We start from the raw sequence: 16686 nt of genomic DNA, 5'->3' as shown, positions 1-16686 counted from the left end.
GCGCCTTTTTATATTCAAATAAAAAAATTATTTAAAGAGCTAATGACAGATTTATTGATATTGATATTAACATAAATCAATAGATTTTATAAATTATCATTTTTAAAAATGTATATGTATTGATAGCGATATCTGGTAAATTTAGATTAGAAAACATAAAATTTCATTTGAATTCAAAATAAGTACTTTGGGGTTTTGGTGGGTGTGGACATAATTTTTTATAGAATACACGTGTTTATTTTTAATAGACAAAGTGGTAAAAAAAAAGCGACTGACACTTCCGGGTTATTATAAAGACCCGAATATATTTACACGATCGCGGATACTCGGCAGAAGGTGGCAGGAATCCAAGCTTTTGAGTTACAAAAATAGAATGGCTACACTAGCTGCTGCTGCTGGCTGTGGTTTGCAGCAGTGCAACAGACGTTTGTCGTGGTCTAGTAGCCCCTGAATAAATTTTTTCAACCGAGAAGAGAGACCGGCATTAAATTGAAAATATTTAAACGCCGGTTACCACCTCGGGATAATACTCTCGAGTATAACCGACAACCTGGACACTCTTCCTGGAGCACATGAGCGTAAGTTAAAAAAAAATTAATAACTTTTAAACTGATCTCTTTTGTAACTCGGACTCATGTACTCTTTCATCTCTTCCCAAATAACACTGCCGCTCATTAAAACTAAAATACTTTTTTGTGCTATTTCTATTTTCGATACTGATGTACATATAAAAATTCAAAAACAAGTAAATAATATAATTATATGTTTGTTATTTTAATTATTTAGTAGGTTAATGTGTTGAGGAATGAACTGGGACTCTAAACCGAGGTGCGACGTGTTTGTTGACTGAAGAAACATTGCCATAAGCTAGATCTAAACGACTAAACGCATTTCCATGCTTAGTTTATTCTTGGCCGAGAGCGTTGAGAGCAATGCTTGCTTTTTCCTTAGTTTCACAAATAGATCCTGATCAACTCACCCCGTTTTCTCGCTGTACTCTCCCACATCTTATTATTATAATAGACGCAACAATCACTCTATTATTTCTTCATTTATTCATATTTAATTAATTTAATAAAAAAATCATTTTTATTTTTACCGCAAAAAATTTTTAAATTAAATGCGGAGCGGATAATTTATTTATTTTATCCCCAGAGTTAAGTTTACTTCGAGTGTAAATTTTTTTTATATTATTTGTAAAACAATTAATTTTTAAATAAATGATTTATTTACTTCGTACGCAGAGTTCTGGACTTTTTTAAGTGATGGAGTTTAGTCCGATTAAAACTTAATTCCCGATTTTTCATCGAATATAATTTTATATCAGCAACAAATTAATTAAATGATATTGTCATGGGTATTAAAAATTATTAGATACTGTCTTTTTATTTTAAATGTTTAAATAGATGTCAGGAGGTGAGAAGTGGCGGCCAATGGCCATTTCAAATCCATCAACACGTTTGCGTATGGCACGTTCAATGCCTCATTGGGTTATGGTATTTATTTATAATTTATGTTAATAATTAAAAAAATAATGTTATTAATTAATAAAAATTTATCGTAAAGGCACAAGAACAATCCAAATCAACGGAGAAATCATCGCGACAAGTGCCGACACCACCCAAAATCCCGCCACCATCTTTATCCGGCGACTGCGGCGATCCCGACTATGAAGTTATCGAATTTCCGACCCAGCAGGCTTCGAGGACTAACAACAACGGCAGAGCATTAGAAATTACAAGAACAACATCAACAAACAACAACAATATTGTCAACAAATGTGCTTTGTGCGGCGTAAAAAATTTATTCGCAAGATGCGACGCGTGCAATGAAAATTTCTGCGAGACCTGCGACGACATGAACCATAAACATCCTAAGCGGCGTAATCACGTGCGCAGGAGAATTGTGACTGATAATAATCACATGAATTTTCGTACTAGACCACCGTTGCCACCGAAAGGCGAAACTCCGGCGAATCCTCCAGTACCACCGCCGAGAAGAAATCGTAGAAATACTCAGGTAGGATGCGCTCTATCCTGATCACTTAGATCCTTTCAAGTCTTTAATCGTAAATATTATATTTTTTTACAAAATTCTGCATTATTTATTTTATTTATTGAAAGTGTGATTAATAAATATTGAATATAATTATTTATTTTGTTATAAAGAGATAAATTTATTTTTTATAAATCACGCCGAGTTTCGTTATATTTAGTCGAGTCATTAAAATCATCAGCTTTTAGTTTTAGATGATGATGATAAATATTTATAATTTAATGTCACACCGAGGCGACAATTATTTATTAAATCAATTAATTATTTTACTTATTAATTAATACAATTATCATTTAATTGATGTGATTGTATAAATAATTTATGTAATCAAGTCGACTTTAAAGGACATTACAGGGCTAATAGTTATCATAAATAGTTGCTTTAATTCCTAAACCCAGAACCCTATTACTTATATATTTATCTTACATACAATAAACATAAAAAAATAAGTAAAGTCAACAACACGGAGAATAAAAACCATACAAGCTGAAGAACAAGTACCGAATATTTTTAATTTGGATACTACACTTATAAAACTTAATGATTAATGATGATTATCAAGACCTCTCAGCTATTAAATGTAAGGTTTACGCGCCTAGGCAAAGGCGTCGGTTAATCAGGATCCTGGGAGCATGTCGTTTTCCGATAAAGTTGCAAGTTTGAAAAGGAATGTTGCCAGTGTCCAAGGAAGACCATTGCCAATGGCTCCAGATTCAGCTTTAACTGCCTCGAGATCAGTTCAGTCACTTAATACACCTCCTAGTAATAATGATCCCAATGGAACTGGAATGGATAAAATGTCAACACTTCAGGTACTAGGTTTGATAATTTTAATTATAATTAAGATATTTAATATTTTTATTAAATAAAATAGGAGAGATATAGAAGGTATCAGGAAGCAATGAGAGCTCAAGATGCGAACAGACGAAGAATACCAACACCTGAAACACCTAGAGAGGCTCCGAGTCCCAGGCCAGTTAGTCTTGGCAGCTCTCGAGGTAATTTGATGGTTCCTTCTACTCCACCGAGATCTGGAATGATGCAGTCATCGAGTGTTTGTGATTTATCTTCTCAGAATTTATGGAACCCGGCAATGCAACAGGTAATCATTTAAATAAATTGCTTGTTTTTATTAGTAATTAACTGATTAAGTAAATTTATTTAAATTGGAATTAATTTTCAGGCTCAGTCAATGGCTCATTTGGCGCCGCGTATGCCAATGATGTGGTACCCGCCACCAGGAACATGGGACAATTCACTGAGTGGTTCTACTATGAGCCTCAATCATCCACCAGCAATGTGGGGCTACCCGATGGGATACAATCAAGCAATGTTACCACCTCATTATCCGTCAGCTAATGTCTCCAGGTGTCCTAGTCCCGCGAGAAGCTACAAATCTAGTAGGCGCAGTAGAGCTGCTTCACCCTCGCTCAGCCAAAAATCAAGAAAGTCGGTAATGTCAAGAGCCAGACGATCACCAAATTCGACTGACGCGAGTTCTGAAGAATCTGACGACTCGGATTACGATGACCGGCTGTCAAGAAGTTCAAGAAATTTACGGAGAACCAGCGTTTCTTCACGACGAACTGCTGGTTATCATGATATTGATGACAATAGATCGACAATGTCACGAAGTCGTCGGGGGTGTGTTTTTAATTTTGTACATTGGTTGAATTTACTAAGCAGCGGACTGAATTTACAAATTATTTAATATTATTATTTTTTTTTTGTAGACAATGGAGATCAGATGACAGAATAAACGGAATAAATTCTTCGTCATCACGAAATTTGGACTACGAAGACCTGGACAGTCGATCAGTATCTTCGAGACAGCAGTCGGAGAATGATGATCACCGGAGGTCACGAAGAAGTCAAATAGATCATCAGTTATCTTCTCGACAAAATTCCGAAACTGATGACAGTCGCGGGCGTAAACGTAATGAGCACACAAATGTAAATGTAGATTCACGATCACGTTTGATTTCTTCCCGTCATAATTCTGAGACTGACGATGACCATAGAATGCGACGTAAACCTGAGTCTGTCAATGATGATAAATCAGTAAGAAGTAATGGAACATTGCGAAGCAGGCGAAAATCTATCACAGAATACGACCGTCGAGATTTAAATAAGAAAAATAATGCAAATGTCATGCGGCCTAGACTCGCTAATTCTTCTGATAGTACTGGGGAATTTGTGACTACTAATAATAATAAACGGGCTGAATCAGTAGCTAAGGAAATTCCAAAATCGCCTTTAAGAGAAGTACGAAAATCTGCTGAAAGAGATTTAATAAAAGAACCGGCTCCGGCAAAATTAATAAAAGAATCGACTCCAGATAAAAATATAAAAGTACAATCTAATGAAAATTCAAATCAAGATAAAATAAATAAAGCTAAATTGTCAGCTTCTTTAATAAAAGCAGCCTCTGAAGAAACTGCAGTGGTAGAGACAACTGAAGACTTGCAAGAATGGGCATGCGAACACTGCACATTTATAAATGAACCCAAAGAACGGGTTTGTATTGTCTGTTGCAAAACTAAACGAAGTGCTCTCCCTCCCAGTCCAGTAAACGCAACAGAATCTTCAGAAAATATTGAAGAGTCTAATCCTGAACCCGTGACGAAGGCTTCGAGTATAAAAATCTCCAATGGGGAAGAAAGTGGTGACAGTACAGCAACTACCCAAAGCAAAGGTAGAATGAGACGAAAAATAAGTTTTTCTTTTGGTACTAAAGTATTTAAATAATTTATATTTAAATATTTATTTTTAAAAAATATATATTTATATTTAGAGCCATTATTTATTTTTGAAATTCCTAAAAATTTTGTTTCATTTATACAAGCTATGTACACTTGTCTTGAATGAATAATAAATAAATATTTAAATAACAAAAATATTAATTTCTTTTATTTATTATTCATTCAAGTGATTCCTGTCCCTATCAATTTACATTATCCCTTACCGATATTTTTATTTAATTCCAGATGTAAAAATTGAAAATAATAATGAAGAATTAAATACAAATGTAAAAGAAGACGATAAAGTTAATAAATTAGAGTCAGTATCAAATTCAACGCCGCGGGAAAATAAAAAAAGTTATGATTCAATATCTACTTCCACGTCTCCTATCAAAGAACTTGAAGAAACTTCTTCCGCAGTAGTAAAAGTACAAGACGATATTCCTGTGCTGTCACCAACTCCTGTCAAAGCTTTAGAAACTCCTGCAGGACCTTCACCCGTCCCCTCGATTGCTGTGTCAACTGAAAGAGGAACGTCACCTCCACCTCAAAGTATTGCCACTCAGGTTCGATTTTAATCAACCGTAAAATTAATAATAATTAATCGTGAAAATTTATCTTTAAATATTTTATAGACATATGATGTGCTGCCGAAAAATAATGGAACTGGAAAAAAGTCTAAAGAATATCGTGATCCAAAAATAATTTATCAAGACGAAAGTGATTGCGAGGTACGTCGGTTAAAATACGTAATTATAAAAATAATAATTGCAATATTTATAATTGATATTGGAAGTGAGATTTAATTTTAGGAAGTGAGATTCACAAACAGTCCGGATTTATATCCACGTGTGCATTATATTAATCAGCACATTAATCATCCGACTTCTTCACATGGAACAAGAAGAAATTCTACAGATTCAACACATCTTTATTTTAATTCTAGGGTAAAAATTTAATAAACTGTGACCTGTTTGTAAATAATTGTTACTCCTAATTATTTTCCTTTTTTATTTTAATTAATAATTTATATATTTATATGTTTATTTATTAATAATCCTCACTTAGTTGCTTTTTATATTTAATTTAATTGCGTAGCCTCGGTGTGAATAGATATTAATAATATAAATAACTTTATAATGATTTAAAAAAATATATTTTTAAATTGTAAAGACGATTTGTTATTTTTAAAATAAAATTGTTGTAGGAAATAAATCAAGCGAGATATCATCAGGAATCGCCAACAATTGTACCAGTATCTCCAAGTGTATCAACTTTGACACGTCAAGGTTTTGAGATTGTTGAACTTTTACGTGAAGCAGAACGTCAAGGATTTTCAGCAGACGACATTCAAGTGGCACTGGCACAGGGCGCTGTTAATCCTATTGATTGGCTCATAAATCAGTGGCCACATCTCATTGAAACTGTTCAAATTCTTGTTACAACAAGAGGAAAAGAAACGCCCGATTGTAAAAACGACATTGGATATTTATCGATCGTTGAAGCTAAAGAGGTTTTGCGTGCATGCAAAGGCGATGTTTGGACTAGTGTCACTCGAGCTATTCAACTAAGGCAACAAAAGGTTTTTTAATACTTCATTTATTGCTTTAGCTTTAATTTTAATTAATCATCATACTGATAATAATTTTTCTCTACGGATTTAGGTCGCAGGAATAAAAGCTAAAGGTAATTTTTCACTTGTTGATGTTGTTCGAGCGCTTGATAATAATGCGGGCAATGAAGATCTAGCATTATTAGAGTTACAAAAAAATCAATTGAAACCATTTCTAATGCGTATATGGGGGCCGCCTGCTGGGGTGGAAAATGACGAAGCTGCTCCGCGTGCGGGTAAATAAATATTTTTATCATTTATTGTGATAAAATATTTTTTTTTAAGCTAAATATTTATTTACTCACTGAAATAGATGTAGCGAATGATGCTGGTGGGTCGGGATTTAATGAACACATTGGAGGAGCAATGGATTTGGATGCACTGAAGCAGGTAATAATACCCTCACTTGATAATTTAGCAGAGTTGCAGGCTGGATCTCAGCAAGAGTCACCAACAGCGAAATCAATAAATCAATTGTTTAATGATGTTGAGGAGCCCGATAAAAAAAATATTGGTAATAATCATAGTAATTTATTCAACAGTTCTAAAACCACCGATAAGCATTCTGCTTCACTAAAATTGAAGACCATTGATACAGAATCTGGTAAAACTTTGATGATTACGGAAAAACATAATAATGATGATAAAACCGAATCTGCTGATATTGAAAATTTGGAATTTAAAAATTCAGATAGAAATGACTTGAAAGATTTACCACAGAGTGAAGAAATTAAAAATATAGGGGATAACTCTTCGCAAAATTTAGCAGTTGAAAATTTATTGTTGGCTATGAAATCATTGCCAGAACAAGTTTTGGGTTCATTGACTGCTGCTGTTCAAGAATTATCGATTAAATTAGAACCAGAAGTAGTTAATAAAGAAAATAAAAGTGATGAAAAAATAGTTGACGCATCAGTTGAAACTCCTGCTGAAGCATCTACGAAATTAGAGCCAGAGCCAGAGGTAGTAAAGGAAGAGGTAGTAAAGGAACAAGTAGTTGAAGATAAGCAAAATGATAAAAAAATAGAGTTAGCAATTGAAACTTCTGATAAATTAATTGAATCAGAGCTAGAAGAGATAAAAGATAAAAAAAGTGAAGAGAATATGAATTTATTTATGAAAACTTCTGATGAGTTTAAAGACACTTTAGAAGCTGATAAAAATTTAGTAGAAATAGAGAGCCCTGTGAAAAAAGAAATAGTTGTAGATAGAGTGAGTGAATTAGTTGAATCAGAGAGTCCTGATATTTCCAAAAATGAAGAAGCAGAAGTATTTTACGAAGCGGTACGTACGTTTTCAAAATCAGAAATAAAATCTGATGAGAATGAAAAAATAAATAATGTGACGCCGACCGTCATATCTCCACCTCCATCACGCATGAACGCACTGAAATCATTGAAAAATCGATTGACGAGCATGATATCAAAATTTCCATCAATGAAACTCGGTGGTTACGAAAAACCAGAGCCAGTTGAAGCAAATCAATTTAATGACAAAGAGTCGGCGGATTTATCGCTTAATTCGCACCCCAATTCTATTAATAATAACAATAATATTAACTATCACGCTTCTAATGGAATTAATAGCAATAATAATAATGATATATTTAATGACAATATCATTTCACCCAATAGCGCTTCATTTAAAAATAATTCAAAAACATTCAAATCATCTGCTACCATTACTCCCATAAACAATGAGGCCGTTTTAAATATTAATGGTATTAATAAAAATAACGAAGCTTTTATTAATGAAGCTTATTCTGATGACAATAAAGCGGGCCCTGCTGTAGTTGATAATTACAAAAAAGAAAAAGAATACCAGTCGCCTGTATTTTTTCAGAATACTCTGAGTGTTGCAGAGTCTCGAGATGTTAAACGCAGCACTATTTATATTGAACCTTTGACGGTTAATAGAGACAGAAAAATATTTGATGATTTTAAAAGTAATGTTAAAGTAGAAGTAGAAGTTGATGGTGATCAAGATTTGAAAATGAAAGAAACGGAAGTAGAAAATAATATAAAAAACTTAGAGTTTGATCAAGAAATAAATAACGTAGTAGAAGTAAATCATTTTAAAGAGATGGATACTGGGAGAGAGATTGAAGAGAAAAATATAGAAGTAAATATTAATAATGAGTCTAGAGATGATGATTTGTTTGATGATGCATCCAGTGCGGCTGAAACATTTGAATTAAAAATAACGGAATCTCCTTTGTTGATTTTCAATGACGCTGCTCCCGTAGAAGAGCCTCCGGTAGTTCGAGGCTCACTGAAAATAAATTTTTCACGATTTTCTGAAACGAACGAAGTGATAAGTGAGCCTCTTAAATTTGCTAGTCAAAAAATATTAGAAAATGAATCAGTTGGGCCCGTGATACCTCTAGAAGATGTTTTGCCGAAAAATTTTACCGCAAGTTCGATGATTGAGGCGTCGATTGAAATCAACGAATCTGCGGTGAAAAATGATAATATTCAGAGCAATTTCTTTATTCCTAAGCCGATTGTTAAAGCTAGAGCTAAATCGCCGGTTAAAAGAGCATTTGCGTTGAGAAAATTACCCACGCGCAAGTGTTTTATTGGGGCGAAGAAAAATTTTGCTTTTGGAGGAGTACCAAAAGAGACTGCGGTGTCGAGAGCTAAAGAATGTGCTGATAAAATTGCGGCCAAGTCATTGATGTCTAGTGTAAGTGTGAATCAAGTTAAGAAGCTTGAGGTTGTTGATGTAAATCGGAAGAGTGAATGTGATAAAAGACCAGACTTAGTTTCTAAGATTGAAAAGGTTGAGGCGGAAGAAAAAAAAATGAGTTTTTCTATTCAGAAAATAGGTAAAGTTGATATCGTTAATAAGCCTACGCCGAGAAGTAAATTACCTTCACGGATCCCTGTTTTCCGGAAGAAACCGTGGGTCGCTGGACAAACGATATCTGTAGCAAGTCAAAAAATAATTGAAGTTAATGTTTTGAGGCCTACGAATTCAAGTTTTAATGTACCAAGACGAACTATTCCTGTTTTACACCCACTGGCTACATCTCCAACTGACAGTAAAAATAAAATTAATAATCTCAATGAAAATAATAGGATTAGTGTTAATAGAAACGTTAAATCTCAAGTATCAGTTGAAAAAGTAAATGGAAATTCCAGTTTTAAATCAAGAGATGAAGGAAAACTACTAAAAAGTAATAATGCGTCTGTTCAAAGTAAAGTTACTGAAAAAAATACAAGTCGAGAGTTAATTCAAAGTAGAGATAAAAAAATTAGTCATAGTATTAATAAATCAATTGATGACGAATTATTTAGAGCTAAATCTTCTGATGATTCCTCGAAGAATGAAGTAAATGAATGTTTAGAATTAAATGAAGAGTATAGTGAAGAAGAAGTAGAAGATGAGGAAGAAGTAGAAGAAATAGAGGAGATAGAAATCGAAGATGATGATAGTTCTGAGGAAGAAGTGGAAGAAGAAGAGGAAGAAATAGAAGAAGTGGAAGATTTAACTGACTCTGAAACAAGTGATACAAATACTAAAAGTTCAGTTATCATGCGCAGAATTAACTCATCTGATGAGCTAACAAATGCTGAATTAATGCTGAAGAAAACATTAGATGATATTAAAGCAGAAATATCTGATTCAGAGTGCGAGCAAGTAAGTACTGATTCTAGTCAAAGGTCTGTAGGAAGCGACGAAGAAGTTGAATTGTCTGAATCCAATGATTTACCAGAAGATTCACCAGAACTAAATGATACAAAGACTGATGTCGATGTTGAATCAACAATCGTACTAACTTTGCCCAAAAAAAGAACTACCGAAACTGAAAATATAGATAATTCAATCACACAAAGTACATCTGAAACAATTAAAATAAAAGACTCAAAAGTATTGAAAGTAGAGGTATCTGAACCTGAGGTTGCTGTAAATAAAAATAACGAGTCACGTAAACGTTTTTCAATAGTCGCGGAATATGTTCAGCAATTTGAAGGTGAAACTCAAAAGTATGAGAGGAGAAATTCAAAATCAAAGCAACAGGATAGTGTCAAGATTACACGAGAAAAATCGCCCGTTAACGAGAGGGAGGTCAGTAGCCGTGTCGACATATTAAACGTATATATCTTCTTCATAGGAATTTTTTCAACAGACCGTAATTAAATAAATGCAAGACTGATATTACGTCAACCAAAGGGCCAATTTCTACAAACGACTTTTTAAATTTATCAACTATCCCAAGTTTTAAAATAATTTTAAAAAATTATTTCAGTAGTTTGGTAGGTATTTATGATCTATCATCGATCTATTATCATCGCAATGCTTTTTTCAGTTCATTATCAAGCATCTGCTTAATTTGTCAATAAAAAATCACCAATTATTCAATTTCATTAAGTTCGTTTTTAGATATTGGTATCTTTTACTGTTAAGTAGGATTAATTTGTAATTAGTTTAATGGATACTAATTGGATAGCATTGAAAAAAAAATGTTGATTTATTTGACAGAGAACAGCAAGACGTTTATTGGCAGAAAAGCGAGTGTCCAGCTACGATGAAGCCGAGATAGCAGCAAGTTTAATTGGTCTCAAGTTCCAAGATGATGAGGCGATTCATGCAGCTAAAGAATGCACGAGCGTTGAGTCCGCAATAGCATTTCTCCAGCAGGAATGTGAACTTTGCACTGGTCGATTTGCCGTCAGCCAGATGATCTCGATGCTGAAATGCATCCATCGATGCTGCAATGACTGTGCTAAAAATTATTTCACTATTCAGATCAGCGATCGTAATATCATGGATGCTGTGTGTCCGTTTTGCAAGGAGCCGGATCTTAAAGACGCATCCGAAGATGAAGTTCTTGAGTACTTTAGTATTTTGGACATTCAGTTAAAGTCACTTTTGGACCCACCTATTCATGAGCTCTTTCAGAGGAAGCTCAGAGATAGGACTCTGATGCAAGATCCTAATTTCAAGTGGTGTGCTCAGGTAATTATTTTTTTAAATTTTATAGTTTATAAAATTTGCTGATAAAAATTATTGTTTCAGTGTTCGAGTGGATTCTATGCGAATCCAAATCAAAAACGACTGATATGTCCCGATTGTCGATCAGTAACTTGTGCATTTTGTCGAAAACCCGTAAATATTTTATTTGAATCTATAAAACGATGATTATTATTATTGTTGTTGTTTAATTAAAAAATTTGAAATTACAGTGGGAAAAGCAACACGAAGGAATAACATGTGAACAATTTGAAGAATGGAAAAATGAAAACGATCCCGACAATCAAGCGATAGGTTTAGCTAAACATTTAGCAGACAATGGAATCGACTGTCCTAAATGTAAATTTCGTTATTCTCTATCACGAGGAGGTAAATAATATTGAAAAAATTCAATAAATAAATTAATTGACTGATTGATTGATTAATTGAGTATGTAATTTTGAAGGTTGTATGCATTTCACGTGTAATCAATGCAAGTATGAGTTTTGCTGTGGCTGTGGTAAAGCTTTTATGATGGGCGCCAAATGTCCAGTCAGTCCCTATTGCGCGAAACTTGGTCTCCACGCTCATCATCCACGCAATTGTCTCTTTTATCTTCGTGACAAAGAACCAGCGCAGCTTCAAAACCTTCTGAAAGACCATGGCATCGAATTCAATACTGAGAACACATCAAACGATCGCAAATGCAAAGTTCAGTTGCAAAAAGAAACACCAACAGGCGTAACTGATGCTATTTGTAACTCGGATGTTGTAGAAAATCATGCTGGACTGTGCAGGTAATTAAATGATAATATAATTTGTTTAAAATTTTTTTTCTAAATTGAATCAATAAATTTAAAAAAATTCTTGAATTTACTTTGGCTATAAGTAAAAAAAAAAAAAAAAGAAAAAAAAAAGAAAGTGTAAAAACAAATGTATAATCTAGGATTCATTATATCGAGTATCTAGTCCAAAAAATTCGTTTATCAAAATTGGAACCACTATCGTTATTTAATATTGATGATCTAGAGACTTGCGTTAAGCGTGCTGGGTTAAATTTACCCGCAAATTGGTATCGACGTGATCCTGAGGATTATCGTCGTGATCTCGCGGAGGTAAATTTATAAATAGTCATAACATGAGTTACATTAAAAAAAGGCACTTTTCCCCGCAGGCAGCACTACGTTGAGTACTTGGCGGGCCTGGTACTCAAGTCAAAACTGGACCCTGTTACGATATTCGATTTGAACGAGACGAAGCAGGAGTTGCGCCGACGGGGAAAAGTCCCGCCTATCAAGGCACAAGAAATGTCCGAGCAGGATTACCTCAGGGCGTGTATTCAGGTGACTGATTCACACACGCTCCAAGTTTAATCCTCTTCTGGATAACACCGCTTGTATACTAACACACTAATGCTGTGCTAACAAAACTATCCCCTCTGTCTTTAATAATATAATCATTTTTATAATCCTTTTCTCATTTTAAATAGACATTAATTGACTTATTCTTTTTACAGGTCGTCCAAAAAGAAATTCCGTTGGAGTAATTGTTTTTATTTTTAATGTTAATTAAAAAATATTAAATATTTATTATTGTCGATTGTTAATAAATTATTATATTATAGTTAAAAAGTTTTGAAAAACCAAAATGTCCTTCCTTCAATCACCCATTTCATTTTATACTACGAAATTTAGTTTAAGTATTTCTTACCGTACAAGATGAGTTGCGATCCAGTCACAATCTGTTCTCCTGCTGATATTTCATTGATACAATAAATTTAATAAGCGATATAAATAATACAGCAAAACTTGATCATTTCCTTTTCTCGCTCTCCATACTTTTTTAATATCGATTAATAATTGAATATTTTACTTACGAAGTCAGAATGGCGATTTTGACCCATCTTTAGCACTTGAAGAGCCCTATCGAGTCTTTCTGTTGAATTTAAATCCCCCGGGAAATTTGATATCGACGCAGGGATCAATTTCTAGCCTGATAAAAATAATTACTAATTACTAAACCAGGTATTTGATAAAACGAATCCAGGTTTCTGTGTATTTAAAATATCGATGGTCGAAACTGAATAATCGACTTTTCGATTAATCGATTGTTTTTCTACAACACCAGTATCAATGCTGGTGGCGCTTTAATTTCACTCAGTATCTCAGTGTAATCTAAAAAAAAAATACACATATATATATATATATATCACTAATATTTTAATTTAATGCCTTATTTACTGAATATATTAGCACGTTATTTATAATAAATACTCACTATCCACTGTCTATTAAGTGGTTAAGTATTATAACATAAGCAATATGACTGATTTTTCTGAACCTGAAAATTCTGTGTCGGCTGAACAAGCCGCGGAGGCGGAAAGATTCAAAGAAGCGGCGAATGTGTATTTTAAAAGTATGTTAATTTCATTATTATATATTAACTTATTTTAATTTTTATTAAGTCATTCATTTGAATTGACTCTTTCATAAGTCTCTATTTAAAGTTGTTATTTAATTGAGTCACGTGTTTGGTTAAAATCTAACCCCACTTTGTGATTCTACTTAAATCCAATAATTAATTAATTAATTACTGAGAATTATTTATTTAATGATACCATTTGTCTTTTAATTCATTCATGTATTTTTTTACAGTCCAAAGTTATGAGGAAGCCATTGAAAATTACACTAAAGCAATAGAATTAAATCCCTACATGGCATCATATTATGGGAACAGAAGTTTTGCATATCTCAAGACCGAATGTTTCGGTTACGCATTAAACGATGCCACCAAGGCCATCGAATTGGACAAAAACTATGTTAAGGGTTACTGGAGACGAGCTGCTGCTAACATGTCATTGAGTAAATTTAAATTAGCGCTAAAAGATTTCGAAACAGTCACCAAAGCCCGACCCCACGACAATGACGCTAAACTTAAATATACTGAGTGTCTTAAAATTGTTAAAAAATTGGCGTTCGAAAAAGCCATTTCAGTTGATGATAACAAAAAAAATATCGCTGATTCAATTAATCTAGACTCCATGGGTTGGTTTATTTTTTATTCAAATATTCAAATGTCTGGAGTAGCTAAGTTTATTATTTTTATCATTTTAATTACTTTGTTCAGCTATCGACGATGATTACAATGGACCAAAATTAGAGAATGGAAAGGTGACGTTAGATTTCATGAAAGATTTACTCAAGTGGTATAAAGATGAAAATAAATTGCACAGGAAGTACGCCTACCAAATTTTACTGGATGTCAAGAATTGGTTTATGGCACAGCCGAGTTTGGTCGACGTCACAATACCTGACGATAGCAAATTTACAATTTGTGGTGATATACACGGTCAATTTTATGATCTATTAAATATATTTGAACTTAATGGTCTACCATCTGAGACTAATCCATATGTATCCTTTTAAAAAAAAAAAATTAATTTCTTAACAAATTACCATAATGATAAATTTTTTTTCTTAATTAAATCAATCAGTTGTTCAATGGAGACTTCGTTGATCGAGGGTCATTTTCAGTAGAATGTATATTTACACTTTTTGGATTTAAATTATTGTATCCAAACCACTTTTTCATGTCTAGAGGTAATTTACTTTTAATTAAAAAACTTAAGACTTTAAAATCTTGATAAATTATTTTTAAATTATTTTTTGTGATAGGAAATCACGAGTCAGCAATAATGAATCATATGTACGGATTCGACGGGGAAGTCAAAGCTAAGTACACAGCGCAAATGGCTCAATTGTTTACCGAAGTCTACAATTGGTTACCACTGGCGCACTGTCTCAATAACAGAGTCCTCGTGATGCACGGCGGATTGTTCTCGCGAGACGACGTGACACTGCAGGAAATACGAGAAACTGACAGAAATCGACAGCCACCAGATGAAGGTGTCATGTGCGAATTATTGTGGTCAGATCCGCAACCACAGCCAGGACGCGCACCAAGTAAACGAGGTGTTGGTGTCCAATTCGGTCCTGATGTCACACATAACTTCTTGAAGCTCAATGGTCTTGATTATATTGTCAGGAGTCATGAAGTTAAGAATGAGGGTTACGAAGTTAGTCATGAGGGAAAATGTATAACTGTTTTCTCAGCTCCAAACTATTGGTAAATATTTATTTTTATTATTTTATAAATTAATAATTATTAGATATTACATGTTATATTTTATTTTAGCGATACAATGGGTAACCGTGGTGCCTTTATTACACTAAATGGCAAAGATATGATACCAAACTTCACATCGTACGATGCAGTGGTGAGTATTATTATTAATAATAATTTTTATTGAATATTCTTAAATGGAGAGACAAAAATTTTTTTATTCCTCCAAATTAAAAAATAAATAATTAAATTAATAAATTTTTGTTTTAGCCTCATCCAAATGTTAGGCCAATGCAGTACGCAACTTCCTTGATGAAATTCATGATCTAATAAAATGAAATACTATTATTTATCGATTAATTAATAATGGTAATAATATTAATATTAATAATAAGAATAATAGTAAGAGCGAATAATTAATATGAATAATATTAATGATAATAATAATGATAACGGTAATATTGATAATAATTGCGATTAAAATTCAATTAGATGAATAAAAGTGTGCATAATATATTTGATACAACCACGAGAAAAAAAGACACGCTTACACTTTTACAAAAACTAATAAAATTTAAATATCGATACTCATAATAGGGAAATGAAATCAGAATGTATGATATTTTAAATGAATGATTTTTCGCAATGTAGCTAAGTAACAAAAAAAAAAGAAACAAAGAACAAAATAACGCCGTGATAATGAGCTGATGTGCTTTCTCATTTTTTAAATCTTTTTATGGATTGTAAAATAGCGTTTGTTTCGACAAGAAACAGAGCTTGTTATTAAAATGTAATCGTAGAAAAAAAATATTTATATATTTCAATATAATATTTTCAGCTGTGAGTTACATTAAAATTCAATGTATAATTTTTGAACTTATCTTTTAAGTTGCTGAAGAACGAGCATGTAGAATTAATTGGATAGATAAAAAAAAGACAAGATTTATTATTATGTCTTATATTTTAATTTCATTTTAGTGAATCATGTAATTATAATATTGATTGCGATCATCTGTTGTTAGGATAATTAATTATTTAAATACTTGATACGTATGTCAACTCAGTATGAAAAATATAAATATGTAGTACAATGTAACCGTCAATTTGTTTTTTCAGTCGCATTATCAATATAGTAATTAACTTTTATACAAATTCGCGTTTACAATTGACGGATTCAATTCAATTTGATATTTTTTGTTT

General features: G+C 32.8%; 2 protein-coding genes across 2 annotated transcripts; both read left to right on the top strand.

The window, feature by feature from the left end:
• Positions 1-347: 347 nt before the first annotated feature.
• Positions 348-12910, top strand: LOC103576687 (E3 ubiquitin-protein ligase lubel). Its single transcript, XM_008557005.1, has 19 exons — positions 348-578; positions 1407-1496; positions 1567-2019; positions 2655-2867; positions 2930-3157; positions 3239-3699; positions 3789-4750; positions 5043-5362; positions 5432-5527; positions 5609-5743; positions 6004-6378; positions 6461-6644; positions 6722-10479; positions 10894-11370; positions 11431-11520; positions 11598-11754; positions 11831-12161; positions 12539-12707; positions 12881-12910. Exons 1-19 carry the CDS (start codon positions 573-575, stop codon positions 12908-12910), a joined length of 8535 nt encoding a protein of 2844 aa, XP_008555227.1. The 5' UTR covers positions 348-572.
• A 609-nt stretch (positions 12911-13519) lies between these two features.
• Positions 13520-16652, top strand: LOC103576688 (serine/threonine-protein phosphatase 5). The gene is made up of 7 exons (XM_008557006.3): positions 13520-13779; positions 14019-14408; positions 14491-14777; positions 14858-14963; positions 15039-15489; positions 15559-15640; positions 15757-16652. The coding sequence occupies exons 1-7, from the start codon at positions 13686-13688 to the stop codon at positions 15814-15816; spliced, it is 1470 nt and encodes a 489-aa protein (XP_008555228.1). The 5' UTR covers positions 13520-13685; the 3' UTR covers positions 15817-16652.
• The last annotated feature ends 34 nt before the right edge of the window (positions 16653-16686 follow it).

This window comes from Microplitis demolitor, chromosome 8 (genome assembly GCF_026212275.2).
Source record: "Microplitis demolitor isolate Queensland-Clemson2020A chromosome 8, iyMicDemo2.1a, whole genome shotgun sequence".
In the NCBI taxonomy this organism is placed as follows: Eukaryota; Metazoa; Arthropoda; class Insecta; order Hymenoptera; family Braconidae; genus Microplitis; species Microplitis demolitor.
Note: the sequence above shows the minus strand (reverse complement) of the source record. Positions and strands in the feature narration are given on the sequence as shown.

Excerpts from the sequence above, each read along its gene's own strand:
- LOC103576687 (XM_008557005.1), top strand. Across the intron at positions 2,868-2,929 it reads ATAAAATGTCAACACTTCAG|GAGAGATATAGAAGGTATCA; the intron begins GTACTAGGTTTG and ends TAAATAAAATAG. Across the intron at positions 3,158-3,238 it reads GGAACCCGGCAATGCAACAG|GCTCAGTCAATGGCTCATTT; the intron begins GTAATCATTTAA and ends ATTAATTTTCAG.
- LOC103576688 (XM_008557006.3), top strand. The coding sequence starts at position 13,686 with ATGACTGATTTTTCTGAACCTGAAAATTCTGTGTCGGCTGAACAAGCC. Across the intron at positions 13,780-14,018 it reads GGCGAATGTGTATTTTAAAA|TCCAAAGTTATGAGGAAGCC; the intron begins GTATGTTAATTT and ends ATTTTTTTACAG. Across the intron at positions 14,964-15,038 it reads CCACTTTTTCATGTCTAGAG|GAAATCACGAGTCAGCAATA; the intron begins GTAATTTACTTT and ends TTTTTGTGATAG.